The 18,182-nt window shown below is 32.0% G+C and overlaps 1 protein-coding gene and 1 long non-coding RNA gene across 11 annotated transcripts; one reads left to right on the top strand and one right to left on the bottom strand.

The window, feature by feature from the left end:
* Positions 1-9,250: 9,250 nt before the first annotated feature.
* LOC121123037 (uncharacterized) lies at positions 9,251-14,525 on the bottom strand. Of its 8 annotated transcripts, none has more exons than XR_011781492.1 (4): positions 13,966-14,407; positions 13,784-13,875; positions 12,214-12,944; positions 9,251-12,143 (listed from the first exon to the last, which is right to left on the bottom strand). It is a non-coding gene; the product is annotated as an uncharacterized lncRNA (long non-coding RNA). The 8 variants fall into 8 exon arrangements; XR_011781493.1 differs by having other exon boundaries at positions 13,788-13,875; XR_011781489.1 differs by having other exon boundaries at positions 12,214-12,317; positions 12,379-12,944; positions 13,788-14,393.
* Positions 14,526-15,580: 1,055 nt separating this feature from the next.
* On the top strand, positions 15,581-17,869 carry LOC121123034 (casein kinase I). Of its 3 annotated transcripts, none has more exons than XM_040718111.2 (2): positions 15,581-15,752; positions 15,861-17,869. In XM_040718111.2, the coding sequence occupies exon 2, from the start codon at positions 16,007-16,009 to the stop codon at positions 17,006-17,008; it is 1,002 nt and encodes a 333-aa protein (XP_040574045.1). In that variant the 5' UTR covers positions 15,581-15,752; positions 15,861-16,006; the 3' UTR covers positions 17,009-17,869. The 3 variants fall into 3 exon arrangements, with proteins under 3 accessions (XP_040574045.1, XP_040574047.1, XP_040574048.1); XM_040718113.2 differs by having other exon boundaries at positions 15,599-15,752; positions 15,803-17,869; XM_040718114.1 differs by having other exon boundaries at positions 15,628-15,781.
* The last annotated feature ends 313 nt before the right edge of the window (positions 17,870-18,182 follow it).

The following is an 18,182-nucleotide window of genomic DNA, read 5'->3' as shown; positions in this document are numbered from 1 at the left end:
GTGTTGAAGGTTTTAATGAGCATATCTCTAATTTTGAAATTTTTTCAAAAATTTAATATTTGAAATATTTTTCGTTACTTATCGGCCGTGGCACCAGAACCAATGGGAGCCAAGAGGCTTTTTTAAACAAAGTGTAATATTTAGACCCTAGTTGACAAATTAAACAATGTTGTTTTTTTTTTTTTAATTATTCTTTCATTATTGAGGAGAGAACATCTAAGTATTTAGTGCAACCAAAAGTGTGTGTGCACAAACATAATGGAAAGTAAGTAACGCTGAGGATTAGTTTGAAAGTTATATTGTAATCAAAGTAGAATTGAGGATTGACATAGGAGTAACTCCTTTCTATGGTCTTGCTTGGTATGGAGAGGGACTTATATTGAATTCCCTCATCTCAAAGCTACTCATAGCCAATTTAAAGGATCGTCATGACAACTAATCTACTCTCCTCGGAAACATTCTTCAAATGGTTTATTTTCTTTATAACCAAAAATACTCCCACTATTTGTGGCATTAGAAATCGTTAAGGATGTTTTTTTATTTAAAAAAAACTAAGTTTAGGAATCTTAGAAACAGTTTTTACGTGTGCTCTTTATTCTTTCTTATTCATTATTTAAGACATCATTGTGGTGTTAACTTCCCCCCTCTGAAGTAAGTATTATCCCCTATCTTTAAGGAAAATTATATTAAAATGGCATAATAAAATAAATATATACGAACTTAAATATCGTTATAATCTTTTCCCTGTACTGAAAGTATTTTACTTGACGAAGGTTCTCCTCTTTATAAGAGTAATTTATTTTGTCCTCCAAAATCGTATAAAAGGTAGTTTATATTAACACAGATCTTTATACAGGCGTAACATATGCCTCCTTCTCGCCTTCTCCTCGCAATCTTTTTTTGATCACAAACTACTCAACTTTATGTATGTGCAAGTATAATTTAGTATCGACATCGGAGTAACAACTGTATATATCCTTGCTTGAGTGGGACTTGTGTTGAATTCCTTCATCTCATAGCTACTCGAAAATAATTTAATGAATTGTCTTCACAACTAAGTGCTCTCCTCTGAAACATTTTTCTCATTGTTTTTTTTTACATCAAAAAATGCTTAGCATTTCTACAACATTAGTAATAGTTCTATAATAAGAGTGTAAGGTTGCATGACTTTTACGTCCCCTCTATATAATTTGGCCCTCGACTCCAAATACATTGCAGCACCGCAGTAACTCAGTTAATATTAATTAACCAAACGTATCAAACAAAGTCATGTAACTCTTGATTTATTAAGCTTGTTAGACTTATGAAACAATTGCAAGATCAACTGTTTTACGTTTAGTGCATTTTAAAACGTGTATCGCATAAAGCAAAACAACTTGCATATTTTATTACAACCACCATAGTATGTTTATGTACATAGTATCCAAATAAAATGTGGTAAGACATCCATCCAACACGCTTCTGTTTTGTGATCATAACAATAATAATATTAATAATGATTTTTATGGTATCGATGAAACGAAAGGAACAGCCGTTAGATTGAACCAGCATAATGTTGTGTTTGTATGTTGTATACTCTATATATTTATGTAGGTTGTACACAAGCGTATAATAAACCGCTGAGTCTTTCGACGAGGGTTAAAAGCTACCTTCAAAAATGCTATATACAAATGTAGGTATTTCCCCTTTTGTCAAATGTGTGTGTAGAGTACTAGACATATAATTTTACCATCGTCATGAGATGGAGAGAGAAGGGTAAGAGAGTTGACTCTAGTCCCTCGCTTACAACTACTTCCTACCCCCCTACATTTGTACCCCTTTTATTTTTATTATTATTATTAAATATGTTTATTTAGAAGAGAGTTTAATTATCATTTTGATTATCCCACACCATGTAGGAGTCGAAAGTTTGATGGATGAGATAATTCATTTGTAATACAGTTAACAAACTATTTGTGTATTCTACAATTATTAGTGTTGTGTTGGTCCTTATTTAGTCGGTTCAGTTTAGTCCAGTCAGTTTAGACTATTGGTCTTTGAGGTTAGATTTAAAGGACTGTAAGTACTAGAACTGATAATATAAAGAAGAAATAAAGTTGAGTGAAAAAACTTCATAAGTTTTTAAGACTGATATGCAGGACTGAATAGGACCAGACCGAGACTGAGCTGGATGGATTGTAGTCTTCACTTCTAAATAGTTATAGGACGATTAATCGGAATTGGCTTCTTTTTCTGGAATTGTAGGTGGATCTAGGAAAGCTCGCCTTTGGAAAATTTGCCGTGCGAAACTTTGCCGTGGGATTACTCGCCTTGGAAAAAGTTTAGCGGGCAGAGTAATTACTTTCCTTTATTTAATATAAATAATAATTGCATTAAATAAGGAAGGCGATTTATTTTATCAATTGTAATTCTAAGAAGTGAACTGCAAAAGGGTATTTTTTGACTTTTATTTAAAATATTCAAGAATTGGAAATTTTTACAAGAATTGCATCTGAATCGGCATTGGTATATGTATATTTTTTTTAATCGTCCCAGCACTACTTGTAGATAAAGACCGAGACAACACTACAAATATCTCTATAGACAACCATTATAAGTCAAAGTGAAACCATTTGAAGGAAGCAAATCCCTTAAATAAATACTTATGATGACAGTTTAAAATAGTCCCCAGGGGTGTCCGTAGAATGTGGGATGGAGGTGCTGTTGCCAAGCCCCCCTCCCCCCAAAATAGGTATATACAGTCCTGCAAACCCCCTTGGTCACGTTGCTACTTGTGTTGTATCTTGCAACCTTTCCTCTAAAAAAGAAACAGAAAAAAGGGACAAATCAGTTGGTAGTTAGTCATTTTTTTTCAACTAAAGTATTTTCTATAGTTATAAAGCCAAGTGTGTCTATATGTACATGTGCTATGTGTATTTATAATAACATCAACTCTTGCTTCCTTCAATCTAAAAGGATGTTCCATTCAGGAAATTGGTTATTTCATTATGTGACCACGAGATAAACCTTGATTTTTCCATAGAGTAGACACAACTTGACTGAGTTGAGTGAAGCATTTGTTCTTTTGGAAAAAATCTTGTCGTTGAAAAGTCTTTAACAATTAACATTGATTCAACTTAAGAGCCATATACAAAAGTGGGCAGAAGTATATACACATAACTTTAAAGCTCCATAATTTCATTATTTTCATAATTCAGTTATAACCTTAACTGAATAACATAATAATAATTTTTAGGCACCACTTTTGGGTTCTTTCTACTCAATATGGCCCTCATTAGCTTTAATCGCAGAGTCCAGACGACGACGGAGAACTCACAGGGTTACATTTTTTGGGGTAAACTTTTTGGCCTTGTGGGGAATGCACAGTGAATGTTTGATGCCCTGCCACCTTGCAGCCGTTTCATAACGTGGTATAACGTTTTTCTGTTGTACTTTTTTTCACAGATGATATCCTTCACAGCCTTTCCGGCCGAGTACAAATTGTGGATCACTTGCACCGCTGGTCATACACCGAAACTTCTGAAAAAAAGCAAACTCAACAGTTAGTTGAAAAGAGCCCGTGTAAAAATTTCAGGTAAGCAAAACTTGTGTAAATACTTCTGCCCGAATTTGTAGGTATTTCTGTAATCCGTCCAATCATTTTTGCTCATTAAAAAAGAAAAGAAGAGCGGAGTACATAGGTCATGGGCTAAAAATTCCCGGCCTTCACACATAGATGGCGCTATCCTTTAATTCACCTCATTTTAGTTTATACCAAACTTCAAAAGACGGTTGTCAAAATTTCAAAACAATCTGTTTTTTTAGTTATTGTACATTTCTTCTTGATAGGAAAAAATACGAGGAATATCATAGCTTATATTATAGAAAAATATTCTGTTTAACTTAAAAAATATATATATATATTTAAAATATTTGAATTATTTGGATTTTTGTTCCATTTTGTATTTTATTAAGTGTTCCTATTTTTATGCAGATGTACTAGCAAATAGACATCATTATCATCTTTTGTTAAGAATAAAGTATGTCGAATCGAGCAACGACGTGGAATCTTTGGTAGTATATATATGTTAAGGGCAATGTGAAAAATCGGGCATTTTGCATAATGCCCGGCCAATGAACAAAATGTCCGTCAGAGCGGACAATGTGCAAAATTCCCGGGCAATCTATAAAATGTCCATGGTAATTTTAACTTCATTTACATTGTCAGGTAAAATTATATGTTTAGGTGAGGCCCACTACTCATTCTCACTTCAAGTAGTATTTTTTAGCAAAATATTATCATCAAAACGCGCAGAACGCTCATAATACATACAAACATTGAAAAATATTTGACGGTATCTCATATTTTCTGAGACTCTAATAGGTTTGGCATCTTAACTTTTTTAAAGCAGTTTGGCCTTGAAAAATTCAATTTGGTCTTTATTTATATTTGGTCTAAAATTTACATAAATTTGTATTTAATAGTTTTGTTTTATATAGCCATTATTCAGGAAATTTAACCTAATAAGTTCTGCAGCCCATTAAAATATTTCATGTGGCAATGCGGCCTATTATATTAAAAGTTTAGATGTCCCTCATTAATTACATTATTTAAAAATTTTATTGTATTTAGACAATCATACTATAGTATGATAAGAAATTTTCACACGAAACTCCATTTTATTTTACAAAATATACTTCAGTCAACATATTTTGCAGGTGGATCAAAATCTATCGCCACTACTATCCTGAGTATCAAGAACTCCTTTGAATATATTATAATATACCCCAGCTCACAGGCTGTGCAAGTTAACCGCTTGTCCACAAGGGGGATCAAAATCTATCGCCGCCACAATCCTGAGTATCAAGGACACTTCTAATATCATATGATTCCTCGGGCCCACGGGTTGTGCAAATGAGCATCTGGTCCAAAAGGTGTCTTATTACCCACCACTACCCCTTCATTGAGCATCAAGGACATCTTTTACTATATTATAATACACCCCAGCCACAGGTTGTGTGAAAGACCTGTAGGTTCAAGAGGTGGATCATTACCCACCACCACCGCTTCCTTGAGCATCAAGGACCCCTTTCAATATCCTATAATACACCCCAGCCCATGTGTTGTGCAAGTGAACAGCTGGTCAAAAGGGTGGGTCATTAGCCACCGCGACTGCTTCATTGAGCATTAAGGACACCTTCTAATAGTCTATAATAGACAAGAGAACAAGACAAGTAAGTTGGTAGATGGACAGTTGTTTGTTCAGTATGTCAAGAATCACCGCTTTCACTATAGTATTGAGCCAACTTTATACCAAGCAATGTATGGCCATCCGATAAAGGTCGGACTTGAGGGCTTACATTTATCCAAAGAATCTGTTATACCCCCGGAGTAGAATCGATTAGATATGTGTAGAAATATAATGACTATGAAAGGCCTGAAGTGGAGGCATTGGCAGAACACCAGTTGATCACAAGCAATGGGTATTCTGTCAACAATTTGTATCCGGACAACAATCTGCGGCCTTAAATGCTACGCTTCAGAACCATCCAGCGTTACCGTGGGGGAAACTAAAGATGATTGGACATTTCGGAAGTGCTCACGTAGACAATCTGCTCAGGAAGGCCCAGAACATTAGAGAGGAACTAATCACAAGTAAGAAAACAAGCAAATAATATTTTGCAATCCTCCTCAAGGCAGTTTAAGGAGACTGAGTTAGGATAGTGCGTCTAAGTCCACGTCCCAAATATCGACCGTTAATAAATAAATCCCCACTGCGTTTTGGTAGATGCTATGTATAATTAAGTAATGCTGCACTCCTGAATATTTATAATGACATCAACTCTTGCTTCCTTTCATTTAAAAGGATGTTCCATTAAGGAAATTAGAGCATTTCATTATGGGATCATGAGATTCAATTTGAGTATTCAGTTAATTGATACAATTTTACTAAAGTAAGTAAAACATCTGTTCTTTCGCAAAAAAAAAAAAATCTTGCCAAATGTCGTTAAAAAGTATTTGAAAGTAACGTCGATTCAACTTATGAGCTGTCTAGCGAGTAAGAAATAATTTATGAATTATTTGAAAATACGTCCCTGAAAAAACTCACTTCACATCCGAAGGGACAACAGTGTCCCATAACTTTCTCGTATAATGAGATGAGCTAGATTTTTTATTTTTATTAATTTGAATAATAATATATTTTTTTAAATTGTCATATACCTTATGAAGAATTATATAACGTTAACTGGGAGCCTTACAGGCTATTTAATTGAGAATAAATCCTGAAGGGATCAGTTGAGTTCTTTTTTAAAAGAGACTCCATGTGAAGGCTTATTCACATAATTATATATTTTATTATTAGTGAGTATATTGATTATTTAATTATAAAACTCTTTTAGCATTTAATCATCTTGAAATATATTGTTTGTTCAAGAGGATTTTTATTCACCTTATGTGTCAGAAAGCGTTAAATAACAATAAAATAACCAATGTTCAGGTTGTTAACAATAAAAAAACTCGAACGCTAAAATCCTATTAGTAATATTACTCTAAGAGATGAGAAAATTGTCGAAATCTTCACGAGCATACAATAAAATAAAAAATATATGTGGGTAACATATATTTAACTACAGAAATTTATAAAATATGTCCTAGAAAGCGAGAGTGTGTTTTTTTTAGTTGGTGATCTGAATAGGGTTTTTTATTATAAAGCTGTTATCATTATTATTTTATTCTTAAAGAGATAACATAGAAATGTAGGTATCCATTTTTTCTGCTATTTATAGATCATGATTACTAGTGTTGAAATTCGATCCAAGGTCGTATTTTTTCGGTTCGGTCTTAACTAATTTTCTCAGCACCGATCTGGCCCAATATTTTATTCCACAAAAATGATATCTGTCCCAGACCTTTTTTTTTATTTTAAAACAGGAAATTAAACAATAAAAATTCAGTAGCAATATTAAAAGTTGGTATTATGTAGAATATCTTTGTCAAATACAGTAAAAATAAGAAATCATTTGGGGAAAAAAGATAAAACTCTCTGGCTTAACTTTAAATAAAGTAGTTCAACTTATTTTAAGTTAAGGTTGATCAAACTCTAATAATTTTTTGTAATGAATATTCACTGTCAGTTATTGCGAGAATTGGCCATGTTAATCCAATTTAACTTAACTAATATAAGTTAATAAGTTACGATAATTAACTTAATTAGTTAATTATTCAAACAGCGTTATTTTAACTTTAAATTAATTAGTTAATTTTTTATTTATCAAAATTAACTTTTAATTTAACTGAATTATCTTAACTTTAACAAAACTTGATTAAGTTAATTAGTTAAACTTAAATTAATTTTTTTATTCTAAGTTGAAATACTAAAAAACCTTTCTTGAAGTAACTGTTAGTTCTTTCATTATGTTAAACACTGTGTCGACACTATCTGTTTTATCAAACTTTTGAACTGAGTCATTCCATACCAAATCGTTTTTATATTATCTCCGATATTATATAATTTTTGCTTTCTTTGATCTCCACTTAATTAGTTAGTTTCTCTAGTATTGCTTTTTGCTTCGAAACAGAAGTTGTTGAGGGGTTTGAATCTGTATTTTTTTCTTGATCGTTCCATTGGAAGTTGAGAAAAACCCAGCCAGAGCGACTAACAGAATAATCTTTATTATAGAGCCTTGACAAATCTCTCAATGGACTAACTCACCATACTTTGGTTAAATTAAAATTAATTTCGATATTAAAAAATAACTTTAAGGTAGGGCGAGTTAATTTAACTTATATTACTCTAAAGTTAACTAACTTAAACTTAACTGGTTACAAAAATTAAACTCGAAGCTAACTTTAACTTAAATAGTCAATTTTTATAGAAATCGACATTAACTTTTACTCAACTAGTTATTAAAAAGTAAAATAATAGTTAACTTTAACATAACTAGTTAAAAAGATAACATAACTTGCCTATCACTGGTTGCCTTATTCTCGATCATTTTTAAATCATTGAAAATTATTTATAAAGCGGATAAATTTGGTTTTAAAGAGGGCTTCAATAAAGAGTTCACACCTTATGAACAGATTTGTGAGCGATATTAAGACAAATTTTTTTAATAACAAGAAATGATGGTTGTGCGTAAATTTTGTACTATTAATTATTACTGAATCGACAAGTAGTAGCTTAAATATTAAGTTACCAAGTTTAGTACTACCATATACATATAAAATTCGAGGAATGTGAAATAATTATAATAATCATTTTAAAGCTAAATAGTTTATTCATAATGTAAAAAAGTTAGACATTATACTACAATAAGTTTCCTATTTATCTAGCATAGTATATTTTCCAAATAATTTCAATGTACATGATTCAAAATATGATAATTATTCGCTTATGATTAATTAAGTTTATATTCGTAAAATAGTTATATAAATTATGATTTGTTTTATATAATTCTTAGACATTTCGAAAAAATACCTCCGGAAAAGGTATAGTTTTAATAAAATATGAAATGGAAAGTAGCTGTAAGAGATATAAAATAAAATAAAGTCCCACTCTACGTCAAGCAAGGACATTAGGAAGGAATTACTCGTCGCGATCATCAATTATATTCTGAGTCAAACAGTCATCAGTGTTACTTTTGTTTATTTATGAGCACTCACACTCTGATTACACTTAATACTAAGAAGTTATCTGCTCAAGAAAGAAAGAACAATGATAACAGCTTTAGAAAATACAAAAATACTGTTCTAGTTACCACCAACCACAAAACTCGCACGCTAAAAAATGTTTAGGATTTACAACCCTAAATATCAGTATTTATTAGGAATTTGATTTTATTCTAGGAGGATCCTCTGAAAAAGCTTAAAATACATTAATATTTAATGTAACAGTTTAATTAAGTCGATTATTTAATTAATTATAAGTAATTAAGATTTTAAAGGGAAGGAGATGGACTGCAATTTAAATATGCTTCCTATAAATATTTGATTAGTTGTTTAATTAGACCTTATTTATATTTAATTTCGGAACTTTTTTCAAGCAACCTTGCGGTGCTTATTTATTAAATATTTCATAAGAATATTACAAGTTAAACGGAAAAAATCAATTGAAATCGACCTTTTTTTTACAGCAGATCTTTTTAAAGTTTATTACTTAGTTTTAGCTAAAATATAAAGCAATTGAGAAAAAAAAATTATTTAAAAAAATAGTTTCTAAATATTATCCTTCATTTAACTTGATTTTTGTTTCATTAGGCATATTTAAAAAAAAATTGTAATCAAAATAACATTGTAAATCATAAATTGTTCATGTTATATGTTTTTGTCAATTGATATAAACTTATATTTTTATCTATAACGTTCGTTCACGTCAAAATATGACAGTAAATCGAAATTATACTCTACGACGTGATTTTTCAAAAGGCTTTAAAGTCCAAACCTATATCAATTGAAGATTATAATGGTTATTTTCGTATTTTACAGTTAAAGTAAGAATAATATATGTGATTTTTATTTGGTGGGCGTTGTAAGACCTAAACTTTGTTGCATGGTGTTCTTATTGTACTTATTTCTTAATAATTTCATTAAATATAACAAAAATAGTTTACTGTATATTCATATCATTAAATAAAAAGTAAATATATATATATATAAGTTGCAAAAACTTTTTATTATCCAAATCAAAAAGAATTTAATGTTTTTAATTCCATTAGATAATTCGATATAATTTACAAATAATTCGATTTGGGGTACAATTATTTTTGTATCTTAATATTTCCATTAAGTTGGAATTTAGGGGGGCTACTTTTGTAGTTTACAGCAAACCTTTATGATGGTACTTAGTTTATTACAGTAATTTGTAATTATTAATAATTATTATTTATATGAAATTGTATATTCCATCTCCTTGACAAATTAAATAAGTTTAATTATATTCTCTGGATTAGTAAGCTATTTCTAGAAATGTACTTGATATCAAATATATCAAAGATGAATTGTTATTAAAAACCTGTAACTTATTTTCTCTTCCAATAGAGTAACTGTATTCCCGCTGGTAGATGCTATCCCAAAATCAGTGACACTATTATTCCAAGAATAATTCCCTCAATCATTATTACTACTGTACGACACCCTCAAAAAGCAAATAAATGTTTTAAAAACAAGATATCAATTACCCTTGATATCATTTCTACACCTCGACAAAAAAGGAGGTTTTAGCCACTGATTAAGATTAACTCTCATACACACAGTAGGGCTTGAAAACGGGCTCACATGTGATGATTCCCATTTTTTAACTTTATTTGTTCCACTTTGGAGTCTGCTCTTGAAATCTTATAACTGCTTTACTACTTAATCCAAGAAATGGCAATGTAGTGTCTGTAGCTAAAACTCAGACTGAAATATAAAATTTACATATACATAATAAATTTGGGGACTTCCGAATAGATGAATCGCATTTTCTCCAAGTTAAAAGTAATTCGGAACAAAACCATGGTATTGATGATGATCCTGATCCCAGTTGCAAACTTAAAAGTAAGTCATAACTTTTCAGTGTGGGTCAAAAATGACAGGCAACGTGGAAACAAAATTATGAAGAACGTATGTACGAGAGCTAAGCCGTTCCAAAATCTGTATATAGTTTATGTTATGACAACTAGAGACAAGTCCACATAAAATAAATACTTGATAGAGAATATTAGTGGGATCTGGCACACTGCATTCCCAGATGCTGCCGTACTTCCATGTCCAACAAGATACATCCAATCAAGTACTACAATAACTAGAAAAAGCCATTTCAAGGACCAACAAATAAATTGACAAGTTGATCACATTTTACAATGTTACTTTTTAATATAAGTTTAGTTGAGCTGTCAAATTGTACTTTGAACCAAAATGTTGAACAATCTATTATATTCAATAAATATTGAATATAATGGTCTCAAAGAGTATCATATTTACAATTAAAAATAAATGAGAAACAGACGCTAACAACAAAAAATTTCGAATGTCAAGGAGGTTTCATAACTTTTCACATCACTATAGCTTAATAAAATTCGTAGCAAATTAGAAGTGAATAAGCTATTTATCAATTTTTTATAAATAAATAGTGTTGATGATTGGTGTATCAGGTCATTTGTTCCAGTAATAGAAAAGAAGCATTTTGGAATAATTAACGTTTAATAAATTTAATTAAATCGATAAAACTGCTCCAGTCATGTATGTATTCTTTGATTTCACATAAATATTATTTCTTATTTGAGAACGTGGACTTTTTTTTAATATCGTCACTGATATAACGAACTCTATAGAATTAAAGTACGACATTAAAAAAATATTAAATGATTACAACTTTTGTTTCATGTAGCATTGAAGTTATATTAGCAACAAAAAAAAAAACGGCTGAGTATTATAATTTTTTAATTCCAGGGAAATAATCTTGAGACCCAAGAACTTGGATAGCTATTACTCGTCATTAATACATATAAAATGAGCGTTGTTGAGACAGCATACATCAACTGCAAATAACATAGCAAAAACCCACATTTTAAACAATAAGAACACAAACAGAATTGTATTGCAACGTCGAGTCATAATACCAATTAGTACTCTTAATAGAAAACGTCAAGTTAACAAAACCATTCACCTAAGTAACATTTGATAAAAACTCAAATTCAATCAAATTCTACTTGCTTAATAATTGTTTTTAGGTAAGAAATGGGCGATTGCATAGCTACTACCAGGACTTGTATTAGTAGTATTTAATAAAGACAAACAATGATCTTATTCATGGTGTTAACAAATGAAGGGATCGCAATACAAATGGAGCATATATAAAGAGCAGAAACATTAAGATGTGGACGCCTGTCGTCTTAGCAAAATATAAATTTTTTCCTTAATCCAGTCTTTGTTGAAGGGCGCATAGGTGTTCGTGGATTTTTGATAGACTAAGCACGACAAATCCGCGAGTTGATCCACGAAGTCAAAGAGTTGACTAATGTCGTAGGTGATAGAGGGGATGTTGGGATTCTGTCTCTTCAAATGCTCTTCATAGATCTTGCAAACACCTTCCATACATTCATTGACGCTTTCATAGTCTGAATAGGTTCGAGTCTCTGGCTTCTGACCTGGTTGCACCAAAAGGATTGTGTGAGACATGATGCTACCCAGAAGGGACAAAAAGGGGGTTGCAATTAATCGATCCAATCATGAATAGTAGCTTTATTTCTTACCTTTCAAATGGATCTGTTCAAAAGAAGAGTCCAAAATCGAAGGGGTGAGGAGGCGAAAGTCTCTGTTATTATTGTTTCAGCGTGCCTGGTGATGTGCTGCAAAACTGAAAAGAGAAACAAATCTAGTCTTCTCTTTCTTTTTTCTTCTTGCTGTGGAGCAATTACCATGTAACGTCAGCTGTATTATTGATGTTGCCCATTGTGGGGGTCTAAACAATCAAGTTTGTTAACAATGAAAACTCTTCTTTCATTAATTATATCAAGAAAAATAGTCAACTACTGGATGCCACTGAACCAACAAATAAAAGGTCTTAAACCTTACATTCTATCCAAAAATTATCCCTCTAATGCCTAGTTTTATTTATGCCTACCCTAAAATGTATTAAAAGTATGTTGTTACATCGTTATACAATAGAAGGAATAAAATATTTTTCTCTAATTATCCTACTTTTTCGTCCCTCATACATTAAAAAAAAAAAAAAATTATACAAATTTAAACATTTCATTCACAACAAATATCTTAAATTATATTCAAATATCACTCTTTATTATTGGTATCAAGCAGGTGATAAGTCTATTTTATTATTCATAAAGCCATTGGATGTAGTTTCATAAAGACTTATTCGAAATTTGTTGGACTTATGTATTAAAATATCAACTTTGAGCCCCCAAATGGTGTCTCCTTCAATTATGATGCAAATTATGACGTCAGTGAAAACGTTCCATATTTCCTATAATTAGTAATTATCTCATTCAAAAGTCAAAACTTATTTATTTAATAATATGCACATTCAAAAACGTGTAATACCTTTTTTTATTCATTAAAATATACTATTTAATAAATCTTATTGCAAGCGTCATCATCACTTGAAATCCCTATCAAACATTCAACTATAATATGTAACGTCAAATCTCTATATATAACGTCAAACTAAATACATCACTATTTTTCTTTTCTTTATCGGAGAAAAAACAGCAGCAACAAATAACATACAAATGAATATAGCGACATCTATTTTTTTTAATGAATATTATTTTGTGGGGACATCTCTTGGTCATTCTTTGAAGTTGATTTAAAAATGCTACTATTAATATTACTATAATTTTCTATAGAAACAAATGAAATATATTATTAGATATTATCTATTGGCCTCGGGATAAAATCTGTTATAACTGAATATTTATTTATTTGTAATATATAAATATATCCACTATCTTTACAGAAATAGAGAGAAAAAAGTTGTTTAATAAATAGTTTTTTAGGTTAATTAAATATGTATGTATTTTAATTTAGAATGGGAGAGGGGGTGTAAAATAAATATTTTACAAAATGAAACTGACACTTTCTCCCAGAGATTCAATTTGATTAATTATAATAACATGTGTTCTAATCATTATTATATCCCATATTTATGTTGTTCTTTGGAAAAACTTAAAAGTAAAAAATATGTAGTAAGAGTTGTTACTTTTCAAGATATTCATTTATATAATACGTAAGATCTCACTGCAACAACATGCTGTTACTATTCTATTCGTAATTAACTTTCTATTGCAATTCATCAAGCCATACCTACATTAACATTAAGGTATATAATCCATGTCTGCATTTCTTTACCCCATTATCGGTCAAGACAATTTCACTACTCATTCCCTGTGTAATATCTAACGAAAAAAAAAGACAAAAATGAATCATTTTTCAATCACTATAATATGTTTTATTTATATATCATGTAGGATTGATCCGAAACATACTAGTTTGACGACTCCAGTTAGATACTAAAGTACATTGAAAGAGTGAGCAGGTATCTGGTTTGTACAATAAATATAATTATGACGATGACATCATAAATAGTAGAGACTAGATCCTATTAGTACTCGTGAAAAGCTATACAGACTATATAAGTCTATATATAATAATAGGGAGATATTCTTGTTAGTTTGCCATGAAACCCTTCAGCACACTACGACGTAAAAAGAAGAAAACTATAATACATGCATGACGTATGTACGTAGATTGGAGGCAATTGCCATGTTTGTTCATTCCGTGGTACTAGTAGCTGCTAAGTAGTAGCAGCAGCTAATATCTGTAGCAAGCTATAGAAGAGAGGACTGAAAACGAATGAACGAGAACAAAGAACGTTAGTTACTAGTCATGTAAATAATATATACACGTATACTATCTACTGAGATATCTGCTCCCGAAAGAAGTTATCTAGAAAATGACATAATGTGGATTCTCTGGATTTATAGTGACGATGATTTAACATAAAATAGAATTTTGAATGATTAATCATAAAAAGTTGATCTTTGAAGGGAATAATAATACAGAAAGAAGGAGATAACAAAAAATAAAATAAATTTAAAAAAAACAGAAGAGGAAAGGTGGAGGAGGGAGAATAAGCAGGTTTATTTTATGTCATAGCAGGGAAATCTTATTTAACGAGCTTGTTTGATAGAATTTGATTCCTACCTATTTCACAAAACAGAAGGGGAAAAAATCTTTTAGCATTAATACTATAATCATTAGTGGATCTTTGTTCAGAGGAAAAATAACTAAATGTAGCAGAATTAAATATAGACTTATAGATAATTAATCATTATTATTAATAAATATTACATCAGATGGATGCATGTTAACCTTTCTCTGATATTTATATAATAATATATGTATATTCCTAAAGAAGGGAAAAAATGAAAGCAATTTTTGTTCGTTTCCTACTTGAGTTCATATAGTTGAATTTTACTAAGATTAGCAACTAAACGGAAGAAATACCAATAGACTGTAGGAGAATGAAAAATCTCTAGTTATATCAGTAGTATTTCTCGTAGTGAGAGACATACCTGCCCATCTTTTTTTATTTAGTAGTAATGTAGTGAGAAATAAAAGAACGAAGAGGGGAAAGAGAGAGAGAAGAGAAGGAGAGGCTAGCCCCAAATAATGTAAGTTGAGAGAGATAGTAGCAGCAGCGAGAGCAAATAAATTAAGAATCGAAGAAGAGGAGAGAGAGAGCTTTAAAACAAAGTAGCGAAATACATGGTCGCAGAGTTATCCTTTTATCGCGTCAGATGTCGCTTTTTATGATATCACAGATGACGTCACTTGTTCATTTTCCATTATGCCTTTTTTAACTTTTTGTTCCCTTTGCAGAGTTTAGCTTGTAGATTGCGGGTAAGGGTAAATTGATAAGGGCTGTGAAGTTAGTTATGGAGGGATATTCAAGACTCCTAGCGGAGGAAAGAAAGAGTCCCTACGACGAGTGCTCGGTTGTACAAATATGGAGCACGTGGTCTTCGTATTTTATTTGAAGGCTAGGTGAGAGAGAGGGAGTGAGAGGAGCGAGGGGGACTGGAGTTCGGCGTGTGGTGGCTAAGGGAAGTGGAGGTAGATAGATAGGAAATGAAAGTGGCGTGAAGGGCCAAGGTTCTTTTCTGTTCCTTGTTCTGAGTGAATTTAACTCCTTCTATTGTCTCTGTTTCTTTTCTTTTTTCCTTTTCTTGGTGTCGTGGATGTGTTTGTCTGGATCTCGAAGGATTTTGACGTAGGCTCTGATTTTTGATTTATCTCTATGTATGATTGTTGTATTTGTAGTTGTGCTCTGCTCTGAATGCCCCCCACTAGATAATCCTTGGTTTGTGTGTGTTCGCAGGTGGAAGTGAGAAGAGAATTGGAATCGATTGTGATCCTTGGTTGTGGAGGGAGCGAGTGTTGTGAGTCTGTTGCGGGTGTGAAGGATCGGTATTCAAGCTGGAGAAAGAGAAGGAAGGGTGCTCTGGTAGCGGGGCAGCCGTGGTGATGGAGAGTGGAAGTACGAGCGGGGCCGGAGGAGTGAACTCCTCTCGTTCCGAGTTCATCGTCGGGGGTCGCTACCGCCTCGTTCGCAAGATCGGCTCCGGGTCCTTTGGGGACATTTATCTGGGCATCAACATTACGAATGGAGAGGAAGTGGCCGTGAAGATGGAGGCCAAAGAGGCTCGTCACCCCCAGCTGTTCTACGAGTCGAAGCTCTATAAAATCCTGCAGGGAGGGATCGGGATTCCGCACATCCGCTGGTTTGGAATCGAGCGCGATTACAATGTGCTTGTGCTGGATCTCCTGGGACCTTCTCTCGAGGATCTCTTCAATTTCTGTTGTCGCCGTTTTACTTTGAAAACCGTGTTAATGTTGGGGGATCAAATGATCGGAAGAGTGGAGTTTCTGCATTCCAAAAATTTCATTCATCGAGATATAAAACCAGATAACTTTCTTATGGGTATTGGGAGACACTGTAATAAAGTTTTCCTCATCGACTACGGCTTGGCTAAAAAATATAGGGATACTCGTACTCGTTTGCATATCGCTTATAGGGAAGACAAGAACCTTACGGGTACTGCAAGATACGCTTCTATAAACGCTCATCTGGGTATTGAGCAGTCAAGAAGAGACGATATGGAGTCTCTTGGCTACGTTATTATGTATTTTAATCGAGGTACTTTGCCCTGGCAAGGTTTAAAGGCAGCCACTAAAAAACAAAAGTACGAAAAAATCAGTGAAAGGAAAATGTCCACTCCTGTTGAAGTCCTCTGTAAAGGATATCCTGCTGAATTTGCTATGTTTCTTAATTACTGTAGGGGACTTCGTTATGAAGAAGCTCCTGACTACATGTATCTAAGGCAACTATTCCGAATTTTATTCCGAACTCTCCATCACCAATACGACTATACCTTCGATTGGACCATGCTCAAACAAAAGGTCATGGCTGACATTGCAAAAAAGAAAAAAGATCAATTCCCACGTTCTGCTAATGATGAATACTAATGCCGAAGGGCAATGAAATAAGACGACTTCTATCCACATTCCGTCGGCTATATTGTTTTTCCATCGCTAAGGTTCTGATTTCTGTGCCCCCTTTTTAAGTATTTTTCGAATGGACTCTTATAAAAGTTGTTGATAGATATAAATTGTGCAGTTCAATGGATACACCTTTTTTTAAATACAAAATTCCAAATTTAAAATACTTAAAACAATGTCTGGAGAAGAAGAAGACGTCATCAATGAAACAACTCATTTTTGGATTTTCTCAAATAAAAAGGATAAATGTAAATAAAATAAAATAAATTATAATCTTCATTAATATTTTGATTTTGGAAGAAAAATTGCGTTTTTGAGTGTCTTTCTGATTCTCGTAGAAGGCAATCAATCCCCCCCCTCATCTTACCTTCTTTTTCTCCCTTGAATCAATCAAAGCGGATTTTAAAGACGCGTTTACTCCTATTTTTGATTAAATAATACCCAAATTCTACGCGAACATTTCCTTACAAGTAATTCACTATAAGATTTCGAATTTTTGCAATTGTTCAATAAAACATTGGCTTAAATTATGGCGAGCTCAATTTGCTCCTACATTATATTTAAGTAAATTTGAATATTAAATTTTAAGCAGTCGTGTGATTGAGTTAAATTCTTTATTTTTACATATTCATTTTTTTTTTTAAATTTAGAAATATAATCAATAAATCTCTAAATGCCATCATGCAATTTAGCTTAGCCAGATAACGCACTCGGATTTGCTGAAACACGTCTATATATTTACTATTTTTTCCCAATTTCTCTATTGTACATATTGAAACTACTTTCAGCCTGCAGGAAAAATTTAATAATAAATATATCTTAAAATGATTTTTTACTACTTATTTCAAGGTCAAGTGTTATGTAGGTCTCATTTGTTCGTTTAGTTTAACTCGCTTAAGTTATTTATGTTCCCTTATGACGCAATACTAACTCCATTTTCGTTTCTCTCTTTTCTCACTCAGATAGACAATCTTATATTTATTTATTAAACTACATGACATAATTGAATGATAAAGCATTACGCCGTTTGTCTGTTTAGGCTTTCTTTTTAAGTTTCGTCTATTGTATCCCAATTGCCCTGAGTGACTAGGTCATTACTATGATGCTCCCAACTAATTTTTAATTAAGGCCTATACTTTTC

This window comes from Lepeophtheirus salmonis, chromosome 8 (genome assembly GCF_016086655.4).
Source record: "Lepeophtheirus salmonis chromosome 8, UVic_Lsal_1.4, whole genome shotgun sequence".
NCBI lineage: Eukaryota > Metazoa > Arthropoda > Copepoda > Siphonostomatoida > Caligidae > Lepeophtheirus > Lepeophtheirus salmonis.
This window is presented reverse-complemented; position numbering and strand designations above follow the sequence as displayed.

Coding starts and splice junctions, on each gene's coding strand:
- LOC121123034 (XM_040718111.2), top strand. CDS start 16,007: ATGGAGAGTGGAAGTACGAGCGGGGCCGGAGGAGTGAACTCCTCTCGT.